This window comes from Lethenteron reissneri, chromosome 18 (assembly GCF_015708825.2).
Source record: "Lethenteron reissneri isolate LAM-NWPU_2019-01 chromosome 18, ASM1570882v1, whole genome shotgun sequence".
Classification (NCBI taxonomy): domain Eukaryota; kingdom Metazoa; phylum Chordata; class Hyperoartia; order Petromyzontiformes; family Petromyzontidae; genus Lethenteron; species Lethenteron reissneri.
In genome coordinates this window covers 6,713,530-6,726,743 of record NC_083796.1, presented here as the reverse complement: position 1 = coordinate 6,726,743, position 13,214 = coordinate 6,713,530, and the positions used below count along the sequence as shown (strand labels likewise).

Sequence of the window (13,214 nt, the reverse complement as noted above, 5' to 3'; positions counted from 1 at the left end):
AGGAGTTTGAGTGAATTTAGTCCCGGCCTGTTTATTGCAATGGTTGGATGTGTTCGAACGTAAGCGTGTGCGCTCTATTTCATTTGCAGTGTGTAGATCAGGTTGTGTGTACGGTCCTGTATTACCTAAAGAAAATATTCGCTTGAACGTCACCCCTCCCTTTTTATTGCCATTGTTAAACACACGTTACACTTCATTAAGCCTAACACCCGTGTGGTGTGTCGAGCACCTTGTCATTCCACTGCTGGATGAGAGCTCCTCACGCCTTTCGTGCTCTCAGGAATATAATTTGACCATAATTCACGCTGGTCATTGCGTAAATTAGAATCAAATTAATTTTGGTAAAGGGCGGGGTGTTACTCAAATTCACACTGTCTACAACACCTGTTCTTTAACCCTTTGTGGTTATCAATCCAAGCACTGTCCAGGCTCAAAGCCCTGCTTAGCGTCTGCATCTTTCATTTGTCGTTGGGTTTTATTGCTCAGCCATGAGTGTTAACTTCATGAAACCATCAATATTTAAATCTGGTTTGTTTAGTTCATTTTTTTTTCAGTGTGATGTCATCTGGTTGCGTAGAGATGATCAATGTGTATCGTTTGATTATATTGTATGGAGGTAACGTCACATGTCTGTCAGCCCACAACCCTTGCTTGAGTAAATGTCACAATTACAGAGTCGAATCAGGGCTCATTCTGAGCGGAAGTCCATGGTGACTGATGTTATTGATGACGAGTTATATAGGGCATGTGATCTAATATATAGGTAAAAACATAATCATGATCAAAATATGCTCTTTCACCAATAGAGTTCTAACAAGTCAGTCTGTCGTATATACATGGTGAATAATTGACATAGAATAGCCTTCTTAACATGCAAACCTCTAAATTTCGATTTAAAGCTTTCGTGACTGCAGGGATTCGTCTTCTTGGTTCTTTTGATAAAGTCACGTAGAAGGGAAATAATAATATAATAAAAATAAAACATAATAAAATAATTCTCACGTTTCGGCCACAACAGGTGAAGACGGCTGCTTGCGTTGTGGCCGAAACGTCGTGAGAATTATTTTATTGTTTTATTTTTATTATTTTGTTATTTTCCTTCTATGTGACTTTACCGAAAGAACCAAGAAGATGAAAACCTCTTTTGTGAGTAGCCAAAACCAGTGGCGGCTCCTGCAAAATCTCTCAGGGGGGGGCAAATGTCTGGATGATTGATAAGGATAAGGTCCACCCATGCAATGGATACATTAACAGCTTAAGCATGTAAAGGCAACTTCACTTCTTTAATATTAATGAAAAATAAAGTGACTCTTACAATACATCTTGTTTGTTTCTATACTCACTATTAAAACAAACCACTCAAGTTTATTTTATTAAAGATTCCACTAGGTGGCCACAAATTATATTGTTGGATGAAACGTGCTTACGTATGATGACGTAAGCACGTATGATGACGTAAGCACGTTAGGGCGAGCCCTCCCGGAAGCCATAGAGAATGCATTGCAGCGCCCCCGTTCGAAAAAAAACATCTTTGAATGTAAGTCTATGGGGCCACTCGGGGCGATTCTCAGCTGGAGGGAAATCGCCCAAAAAGAGGCGGTACTCCACAGAACGTGACATGACGCTGATTGGACTATATCCAGAGGCACAGTGACGGCTAGCGTGACTCTGTGGTTGAATGACATTGGTGGTGCGTCGCCCAATCGCCATAATGAAGAAACCGCCCCTGGCCAAACACTGAGCACCGTGAATTGTCAAAAATAGCAGGGAATTGATTATGACGAACCGCACAAAAAAATATACTTTCTCGCATTTGTGCACAATGGGTGTATGCCGTGGTGCAGTCGACGGACCACACAGACACAAGACTGCCCAACACGCATGGTTACAATTGAGCAAAACACTTTTCTCCGTGTGTGCGTGCCCACGTGTATTTACACATCTTTCCTGTTGGATACGAGGTGTTCTCAATCTATGATTGACCTTGCGATACCCATATATATATTTACAAAACTCTTGTCCTGAATGAGGATGACCAATGTGTTGTTGCAGCCATCTGAAATGTGTCAAGGTGCAGCAAGAGGACATTGCGTCAAAGCCATTATACGGTATCATGCTCCATGCCTTTACCTGCCGGTACTGATCAGCATATGGTGAAATAATCCCCATAACTTGCATAGTGTGACGATGCCCTTATCCAGGAGTAGATTGACCCTCTAACTTCCCTGGCAATACTGTGGGAACAGTGCTCTAGTAGACACGAAATGGGCGTGTTGGTGCATCTGCCCTTGAACTTGCAAGGTTCGGGCAGCTTTGCGATTGTCATAGATGTTAATGAGGCGATGTATTCCTGTACATTGCAATTAAAACGATGCTTCATGTTTTAGGTATTTATTCTTTTGATTTCTGTTCAGTATGATACACACATGACTGAGATGAATAAATACACACATCAGTTGCTTAAACTTGTATATGCTGGATTTATGGAAAGCAAATGTTAACGTTTCCTGTAATTTTAGGAGTAAAATCACCCCCCCCCCTCCCCCAAATGTGACATTCTTTCATGTAATTTCATTAAAAAAGGTAAAGCTCCAGCCTTGCGATAATTGCTTGCTCATTCCACTGCTGTGTGAAGAGCCTCCACTGGAGGATATTTTGGCTAGACATCTTGGAAAAGGTGGGGGTACCAACACTGTACCCGACCATATGTATCCTGCCGATCAACTAACCACGCCGTACACATTCATACTGCAGGGTGTAAAGAGGTGGGGTGTAGGGGGATTTGATAAATTTGCACCATTTCAAATGCCACGCCGGGAGATCGAATTAAATCGGTGACCTCTGAATTACAAGTCAAGTGTGCTAACCGTAACACCACCGCAGCGTCCTTAACATCATCTTATAGCAGTCGTATATATATGCAGATTATGGAAGTTCACAGTGGACATGAGGCGTGAGAAGGTTGGGTTTGTACATTTAAAGAGTTTCATGAATACGACATTGAAATAAACGGGAAACGCAGTTTTATGGAAACCGTAGCAGCACAGGTTAGTCATACACCGGCCGAAAGCCAGACGCCTTCGTGCCGCTGGCCACACCATCTTCCGCTGGCTGGCTTGGTGGCAGTGCAGCGAGGCCCCCTTCCCTGAGGGCCACGTATCCCGTGTCGTCCTCCTCGCTGCCCGTCAGCACAGCGTTTCTGAGCTTCGGGATCTCCGCGAACGGCAAGTACGCCTCACCTGTGGAAGTGCGAAGGGCATTGTGTCATTATGGTTTGACGAAAGAACGTGCATATATATATCAATGTTGTTATCGGTTTATATTACCTGGGTCACAAACGTTGAACTCGCAAAAAAAATGGGCACAAAAGCCAAAAACGCAAATAAGCAAGGAGAGATGCATGCATGCATTCTACTGCAGCATGGAAAGAGGGACACACGGCATTGAGCACACACTCAAGTTAGATACATCACTCAGGTTAGATACAAACTTCAAATCTAGAATAAATACATCAAATTAACTGTTGCGAAAAGTAAGTGGATATGGGCAAGATACTTCGCTGGAAGGGATGGTGGCCGGTGGTTAAGACTAACTACCGAGTGTCCACCAAAAGAGGGAAGACGCCTGAGAGAATATCTACCACAGGGATGGGGCAATGAAATCAGCTCATGCGCAGGTGCAAGACCGTGAGGGATGGGAATGGGTTGGGAAGGCCCTAATCCGGCAGGGGATTGATCATGGCTGATGATGACTAAAAAAAGACATAATATTAACCCTTTATTGTATTAAGATAGAGTAGCATGTGCTTTATCTTCATTTATACGTAACTTGAATGCCTGCGAGTGCAATGACGCATGCGGGAGGGTTTTAGTAAAGTGTCCACAGAGTGCGTTTTAAGACTGCGGATGTTAAAGGTGCCGAGGCCTACAGCTGCGCTCACCGACGGGCAGGCCAGCCTCACGTCTGCTCTTCTCCGTGTCGAAGAATGTCTCGTGCTGCTCCCAGCGACGGTCGCACGCCGCGCACAGAAAACTCGACTCAAAACGCGGGCAGCTGCAACCTGGCGACACAATCGGGTCACTCGATTGTCTGCAGTATGAGGAGTTGTGTTGCCAAGTTTTTGTTGGTGTCTTGCTCTAAAAAAGTGGTACCTCCCCCAACTCTCAAACCTGTGGTCTGCAGACCACTGGTGGTTTTCAAGGGCATGGGAGGAAGTGGTTCGCCGATTCGTTACCCCAATTGAGGTTTTTTTGGTGTTATTTTGAAAAATATGTTATTGTGTACATGGTGGTCTGTGATGAATTTCTTTCATTTTTTTTCAAAGGATGACAGTGGTACTGTAGGTGTAGAAACATTCAGAACCACCGCTCTAAAGCAAGGTCCAGGCCAAACTCACCTTTGGTCTTGCAAGAGAGGCTGCCTCTGGGAACGTGTGCGTCGTGGCTATGTTTGCAGCGACACTTGGCGCGCCAGTTCTTCGGCTCGAAGCCAGGACGCTTTCGCAGCCAGAACTCTCCCACCTCCTCCGGCCGGGAAGGGATGAAAGCAAATGCACGGCACCCGCATCCCGGTTTGGCACATGGCACGTGTACACTCTGACCTGCACACGGCACGTGTGGAGATGGTATCAATTCCTCGGCAATCGCATATGCTGTCCACGTCGGTGTTTCCCAACTCCGGACCTTGTGAATCTCTACAGCAGTACAGCTTTCCGTGATTACCCAACCATCAGGCGCAAGCAGTGTTGCAGTCAGTGGCATCATTCGCGCACGATCAGAAAAGATTGACAATTATGGAGGACTAGAGGTTGAGAGATGCTACTCTACATCATATGTAAAATTTGCACGGTTATGCGATAAAACTAACAAAACCAAGATCCCATGTTCTTTTTAAAGTGACAGTAAAGACCTTCGCTTCAGACCCGAGTTGCTCGGTGAATATGCGGTTTTGGCAGTGGCAAACACGTCTTCACCCGTGTAGCTGTGGTGATCGGCGAGAAGGTGCCCGCAGAAGCAGCGGCACGATTCTCCCACACGGATGCAGTCCCACGTGAACTCTGGGCAGCGCCAGCCCACGTACACGCCTGCCCCCACGCACACGCCAATGCTTAGACAAGTAGCCTATACAATGGGGGAACTTTGGATATTTTTGTTGTAACACACCTCGAAGTTAAATGGGTTAGTCGATCAGCCAGTCGTGTATAGTGGGGTGAATATGGGTAAGCGTAACTCTTTCTTCAAAGGAGTGTGGACAATGTGGAAGAGTAGGCCAAATACCCTCTAGAGGGACTCTATCTTTCGCCTTCCTCTGGTGGAGGCCCTTTTGCCAGTAGTAGCATGAGCAGGTAATTACAGGGCTGCACCTCTACTTTACATTGGACTTTCGCCATATGTTGAGTGTTATCTGCTGGAAATGTTGAGTTCATGTTGATTCTAATAAACGGTGCACACGTGTAATCTTGCATGTTGAAAATGAGGGTTGGTGAAACGTGCATCTTTGTGAAATTCCCAAACCCACTGGCCTGCAATATGTGCAGGAGATCACAGTGCAGCAGCTTGGTTTGTGAACTCCTCTGGATAAGTAAATGACAATCTTGCACCTCAGATGATCAATCGTACATGTACAGGCTCTTTGTCAATCCACTGCTGGATGAAGACCTTCAAGGCCGAGCGGGTCATGGGAGCTATTTGGCTACGTTTTACTACTCTGGTCAGTGCAGGTGGGTGAAGGTGGGAATCATAGGAGTGGGAGTACAAGAACGAATTTTGCTGTACTGCCATCAGCTGCCCACCACGTAGTCGCACAGACGATTCATCATGGCCCGTTAATTTAAACTCGCCATGTTGGGCTCTGCGTTGCATGCTTGATTTGTGTTGATAATTGATCTGTGTTGTGCTTGTCACACCTGTCTTGAGAGCCTGCAGGGTGGCTTCCCTCTCTGGGTCGAAGAGCTCTTTCACTTTGGCCGCGAAGTTTTCCTGATGCATGGCCTTGGCGACAGACACGATTTCCTTTTTCTGTGCAGGGATCACAGCTCTGCCAGTGTAGCCTGCGACACACGCGAGAGAGCACGCTGCAGCGAAAATATACAACGTACAAGCCCTTTCGTCAGTCCACTGGTGAATGAGAGCCTGCCCATGCTGTACATGCCAATGGGGTCAAATGACCACACTCACCATGCTCGTCAACGTGGGTTGGTGAAGGCGGGCAGAGTGCATGTCTGAGCATAGAAGTACACACGGTACAATGGATTTTGTTTTGCTGCCCAAGTCGTAGGCCTGTGGCCCATGTCAGCCTGTGGTGGTCACACATTAAAGCACTATCCAGGCTCCAGCCTGCTTAGCTTCAGAGATCTGACAAAATCAAGAACATTCCTGGTGTCATGGTCATAGGCTCATGGGCATGCAGGTAAAAGTAATCGAATACAAATAAATGATAATTTGTTTTGGAGAGAGCGCTCTCATTTATGCCAGGTCGTCTCGCAGTGATTCACGTAAAATCTCAACAGCTGTCCGTGTGGGTACAAGGTGGCCCAGCAGCCGGTCTGCAAATGAACACTTTTGCCAGTAGGGAGGGCCATGATTGCTTATGTTGTAATTCCTCTGAGGTAAATTTCAGTTTTAAAAGTTGCCAAATTCGGACCCTGACGCGGGCACACGATGGCCTACTCTTGCAAATGACAACGGAGGATCTTTTAAGGTAATTCCTCTGAGGTAAATTTCAGTTTTAAAATTTGCCAAATTCGGACCCTGACGCGGGCACACGATGGCCTACTCTAGCAAATGACAACGGAGGATCTTTCAAGGTCCACCGTGAAACGGATGGAGCGTATTGTTGGGGTCGGGACGTCCGCAGCGAGAATCATGGCAGGCGCTGGATTCAAACCATGAACCTTTGCAACAGCCACACACGCTAAAGTTGAAAACATGAACGTGTTTTATTTTCAATAATGCCACTCTATTTGTGGATCATTTTGTGGTGGAGAGTGGTGCTGCAGTGGTTAGTGCACTGCACTGTTGAACCTGCCGGCCCTCGTCCGGCCCATGGCTAACATGAGTGGTGAGTGATATCCAAACTGGTCTTGGACCCCTGCCCCTCCGCATTGACCAGCTAATGAAGTCAGGTCAAACAACCCCCGTGACAAAAAGGTATGCAGAGATCTTCATTCAGCAGTGAATTGTTTAATAATTTGTAGATAATTGAGCAATTTGTATTCTTCGTGGAATGTCCCCGTTAGGCAGTGTGTAGCTTTCTCACAAAGAGGGCCTTGTTTTTTGTTATTCTGATGGGTTCGACACAATGAAGAACCATGTGTCCTTTTCTACAAATACTCTCTGGCAGCGATTTTTTTAACGGAGGGAGCAATTTGTACTCAACATTAATTAATACAATTAAAATCATGACACGTCACCAATTAAAATGGCAGCTATTTGACAAGCGCTGCGTTGGCAATTAATACATTGCAAGTTAGAGTGAAATTATCCCAAACCACGTTCACTGAAGATCCACAAGTTCCACTGACAATTACCCTTGAAAAGCTTTGCACAAGCGTAACCCCCCCCCCCCCAAATATAGCATTAGGTTCCCACTGGGTGCACCTTCATTTGGTAACGCAATTTCAAAGTGTTTAATTTGTCGCAAATTATACACAGTGATTTCCCATAAGACGAACCTCCCAAAAAGTTACAAAAATTACCACCACTCAAAAGAGGCTTCTTGTGACATACACAAACACTGCTTCGCGGAAAAGCATTATCCAAGATTCCAAACCCACATGCTTCCAGGAATACATTTCAGCCCGAGCTGTCTAGGGCTGAGCTCCAGAAACCGCTGCCAAAAAAGTATTTGCCAGGGGTTCGGAGGACCCTGGAAATTATTCCGTGAGAAATTACGTCCTCAGCCCGGAATGCATCACAATAATTACTGCAACCACCACGTGGAGGGAAAAAAAACCCAACACAATGTGCCATTGAAGCAGGCCATGTATTGTCATGCACTAGAGATCAAGGCACATTTCATCAGGCAGCACCTCTTCGCGATACGACCTTCACTGCTTCCGGCTTTTTCTTAGCCACGGCTCCTGCCCTGGCTGACGTTGCTGTTGCTGCTCCCGATGTCCCTGCGGGGATGGAGGTCCTCTCTGGAGGAGGCCGATCCTCTGGCTGCCCTGCAGGGCATGCCCTCCCTCCTCCTGCGCCTTTCCCCTCCATGAGTTTGACCTCTGCTCCTGCCCCCGCCGATGGCTTTGTTGCTCCCGATGTCCCTGCTGGGATGGAGGTCCTCTCTGGAAGAGGCCGATCCTCTGGCTGCCCTGCAGGGCATGCCCTCCCTCCTCCTGCGCCTTTCCCCTCCATGATTTTGACCTCTGCTCCTGCCCCCGCCGATGGCTTTGTTGCTCCCGATGCCCCTGCTGGGATGGAGGTCCTCTCTGGAGGAGGCCGATCCTCTGGCTGCCCTGCAGGGCATGCCCTCCCTCCTCCTGCGCCTTTCCCCTCCATGATTTTGACCTCTGCTCCTGCCCCCGCCGATGGCTTTGTTGCTCCCGATGCCCCTGCTGGGATGGAGGTCCTCTCTGGAAGAGGCCGATCCTCTGGCTGCCCTGCAGGGCATGCCCTCCCTCCTCCTGCGCCTTTCCCCTCCATGATTTTGACCTCTGCTCCTGCCCCCGCCGATGGCTTTGTTGCTCCCGATGTCCCTGCTGGGATGGAGGTCCTCTCTGGAGGAGGCCGATCCTCTGGCTGCCCTGCAGGGCATGCCCTCCCTCCTCCTGCGCCTTTCCCCTCCATGAGTTTGACCTCTGCTCCTGCCCCAGCCGATGGCTTTGTTGCTCCCGATGTCCCTGCTGGGATGGAGGTCCTCTCTGGAAGAGGCCGATCCTCTGGCTGCCCTGCAGGGCATGCCCTCCCTCCTCCTGCGCCTTTCCCCTCCATGAGTTTGACCTCTGCTCCTGCCCCCGCCGATGGCTTTGTTGCTCCCGATGTCCCTGCTGGGATGGAGGTCCTCTCTGGAAGAGGCCGATCCTCTGGCTGCCCTGCAGGGCATGCCCTCCCTCCTCCTGCGCCTTTCCCCTCCATGAGTTTGACCTCTGCTCCTGCCCCAGCCGATGGCTTTGTTGCTCCCGATGTCCCTGCTGGGATGGAGGTCCTCTCTGGAAGAGGCCGATCCTCTGGCTGCCCTGCAGGGCATGCCCTCCCTCCTCCTGCGCCTTTCCCCTCCATGAGTTTGACCTCTGCTCCTGCCCCAGCCGATGGCTTTGTTGCTCCCGATGTCCCTGCTGGGATGGAGGTCCTCTCTGGAAGAGGCCGATCCTCTGGCTGCCCTGCAGGGCATGCCCTCCCTCCTCCTGCGCCTTTCCCCTCCATGAGTTTGACCTCTGCTCCTGCCCCAGCCGATGGCTTTGTTGCTCCCGATGTCCCTGCTGGGATGGAGGTCCTCTCTGGAGGAGGCCGATCCTCTGGCTGCCCTGCAGGGCATGCCCTCCCTCCTCCTGCGCCTTTCCCCTCCATGAGTTTGACCTCTGCTCCTGCCCCAGCCGATGGCTTTGTTGCTCCCGATGTCCCTGCTGGGATGGAGGTCCTCTCTGGAGGAGGCCGATCCTCTGGCTGCCCTGCAGGGCATGCCCTCCCTCCTCCTGCGCCTTTCCCCTCCATGAGTTTGACCTCTGCTCCTGCCCCAGCCGATGGCTTTGTTGCTCCCGATGTCCCTGCTGGGATGGAGGTCCTCTCTGGAGGAGGCCGATCCTCTGGCTGCCCTGCAGGGCATGCCCTCCGCCTCACTCCTCCTTTTTTCTCCGTCGCCGTCGTGGTGGTGGTGGCGGCCGTGGCCTCATGACAACCATCATCTCCGCCGGTCAAACGATGGGCGTCGCCGTTCATTGTGTCTGTCCGCCTGTCCTGCTTCTGGTCGACACTGCTGCGCCGCATTGCAACAACTAAGATCAACCCGGGGATATTGCCGAGTGATGATAACAGTCCCTCTGACAACGGAAATCTTAACACAGCTGTTATAATAATCCCAGGTGTGTCGCGCTAACACAGCACACGATTTATTCTGCACCGCGGACACGTCAGTGTTGCATGGATATCTTGAATGTTGTCATTTCCTGTGACCGGGTAACGAAGGAATAAAAAGACCCCGACTAATATTTATAAAATGCGGCTCTACCGCCACCTAGAGGCGTTGTTAGGTTATTTCCACCGGCAAGTCAACATGCCGAAGCTGGGCCATCTCCGTGCATGTGTGATGGTTGGAACCGTTGACCCGATGTTGTCAGTCTAACGTTCCATGTTTACCGGACAGGCACTTGAAAATGCAATGGTACCATAACTCATAATGGTTTAAATGTTGATTTGAAGCTTACGTGACTGCAGGAATCCATACTCTTTGGTCCTCTCGGTAAAGTCACGTAGGTAGAAAAAAATTATAGATCACGACCTTTCGATCGCAACGCAAGCAATCGTCATAAATCAGGAAGAGAGCAATTTCCAAGCGAAATCATTGAGGGCAGCAACCCAATGTATGAATGCTCCCGGGCCATGGAAGGGTTATGAATGATTGTCAAGTTCAGCCACAAGAGGGCGTACTGACACCGTTAACAACAATGCGCCATTGCACAGCACACACACATCAAGATGTGCCGCAAGTGTTACAAAACTTGACATTTGTCACAAATATAGTGAAGTCGCTGCTTGTGGCTACAAAAAAAGTTCCTCACACCTTTACTAAATACCATCATGGTCTTTCCAACATTTCGGAACGGACATTTGAATAAAAAAATACTTGGCTTGCATGGGTGTGTATCTGAAGTATCTGAAGGCACGGTATCCAAATATGAAATCGAATTTTGAAATCCAAAAACAAGCATCTCTAAATTTGGCCCTTTCCTGGAAAAACAATTATCCTGAACAAGATTTATACTGACATTTGTGTTTTTAAACCGAGATTGCAGCACGGTTGTGTATCGATGTTTTGAAGAGTTTTGAAGTCAGTGCCAGCACCCTCTCTTGGGTACTTCGTTGTCGAGCGTGATTACGACGTAGACAGCAGGCAAACCTGCCTCAAGTTACGAGTACTACATTCACATTCGGGTTTTCACTTGTCCTGGTTTTTCTCAAGGCATCCTCATGTTCAGGCACCGGTCCTTGAACATCTGTAAGTCTCCCCAAGACATTAAACATCCTGGACTTTTGTCAGTCCCAAAATAACATTTAGTTTCCCTCTGTTCTGGTGTTGTAACCACTGTTACAAACACACCATCGTTTTCCTAAGAGGTAGTGTGCAGCATGAATAAGTGTCAGTAACAATATAAAAAAAGCTTTTTAATATGTCCCAGCAATTGGCATGATCTTTCATATGCACAATTAAATTACACCCATGATTTCTAACCAGAGATGTATAGATGGGGAGTGAGATAACCTGGTTAAGGAAGGATATATACAATCAAGCGTTGAAACATTTATAGGCCATTAAATTCAGATATTTCTTATTTTACTTGAATCGTGACATCCAACTCAGTGCTATGTACAGCTGGCTTTGTTGAGAAAAATTGCTGACTAATTGCCACAGGTGATGGGCGGCATTGATTCTGCAGGCATTATAAGCATGCAGTGCTTTGTACAATAGGGAAGGGCTGTAATGTGTTGAGAGAATATTCCAATCCCAATGTGCACAAAGGCTTTTTGGTTTGGGTCGAATTCATTATGGAAAATTGTGGAATCAGGGTTTCATTGTGGAGGGAGACAGTCACTTCCCCCTAAGGTCAATGGCTAATACATGCATTGCTTTAGTTTAGTCATTTGTTCTTGAAGAACTTTGGGCTTTGCAGATAGTAACCTGTCTTAAAAAAGAGAAATATACTTTTATTTCAGAACCCATGGTTTTAGTGAGAAATGTTATTTCATGTCGGCCAGATTATGTCACGTAACAAACAAAAAATCCCATCCCCCAGGCCTTCGACTGCTTTGATTTTGTTGCTTAAGCAGAGCGTTTGATGTGGTTTCACATGCTGAGGGACACGAGACAGATATAAAACCTCCCCCCCCCCCCAACTGGTAGCTGTACTGCAAAGATGCATTGCGTTGCGTGGAGAAAAGTTGGCCTGGGGCTAGAGTCAAACTCTCACATTATGTCATCAATCACGAGACATTCAGAGAGCATAAAATCGTGTGAGCATCCACTCTTGTCATGTTTAAAAAACAATGCCATGTAATAACGATCATAATTATTCGCCGTGGAGGCAATGCTCTGTCTGTGATGAGTTGTCACAATGCTTTGTTTTCGAGTAAATGTGTGTTGGCATGGTAGTTGGGAGTGGTTGGGGAAATAGGGAGAGGGTTCTGATAGTGACATGCCATTTGTGCTTCACCGCAATGCTTTTATACAAGTGAACTAATGGTAAACAAACAAGATCATGAGAAAGGTTTTTGAGTTAGATCACGTACATGCAAATTTGTCGACACAGCGAATTCGTAAGGGGTTGTCACGTGAAAAAAAACGTGCCAAATGTGTTGATCCTTGAGCACCACCGGTGTGTTAGAGAGTAAACTCACAACATTTACAATTTGAGTCCAACGATTCACTGGTCACTACAACCAGCTTCATCAGGCCATTGGTAAAATTGTAGGTGGGTTTACGACACATTTATATTTACGTGATCTAACCCAAAAAACGTTATCAAGAATAATATTGGTCGCGAGAGCCTACTTGTTATATATTTTTAAAAAATCACTTGATATTAAACAGCCACAATTGTGTGCGCTGTTTTGCCACCTCACTTTGAACCAAAGTCAATACAGTACAAGGATTTTGTGACGGTTTTTTCTTGAAATTCATCGATGAGGGTCATTTATTTACTTAACTTATTCATACTAAAGGACATTGGACGAATAGCTGGGTTTAGAATCAGGGGGAACAAGGGAGAGAAGGTGATGTTGTGTTGATGGCTCATGGGCTTCACTCGGGTTTTAGTACCAGCCTCGTATCATCAGACATAACACGAGGGGGCTCAGTGCCTCTTCTGAAGGCTCATTCCCCATTTTATCAATATGCAAACTTCACTCAATGATATACAAACTGTCTGGGAGGGGGGGGGGGGTACAATTAAGCAATGTGTGCCAAGCCTTGCATTGTACACACACACGGGATGAGAGCTACAGCAAAATACACGATAGGCAACAGGCACATCACAGCATTACTCATTCTGTACGGTGTGTCAC

General features: G+C 47.4%; 1 protein-coding gene across 1 annotated transcript; it reads right to left on the bottom strand.

Annotated features, from left to right (window-relative positions):
* Positions 1–2,480: 2,480 nt before the first annotated feature.
* FAM221B (family with sequence similarity 221 member B) lies at positions 2,481–10,159 on the bottom strand. The gene is made up of 6 exons (XM_061553591.1): positions 8,030–10,159; positions 5,906–6,049; positions 4,973–5,083; positions 4,397–4,600; positions 3,941–4,060; positions 2,481–3,239 (listed from the first exon to the last, which is right to left on the bottom strand). The coding sequence occupies exons 1-6, from the start codon at positions 9,921–9,923 to the stop codon at positions 3,049–3,051; spliced, it is 2,664 nt and encodes an 887-aa protein (XP_061409575.1). The 5' UTR covers positions 9,924–10,159; the 3' UTR covers positions 2,481–3,048.
* Between the last annotated feature and the right edge of the window lie 3,055 nt (positions 10,160–13,214).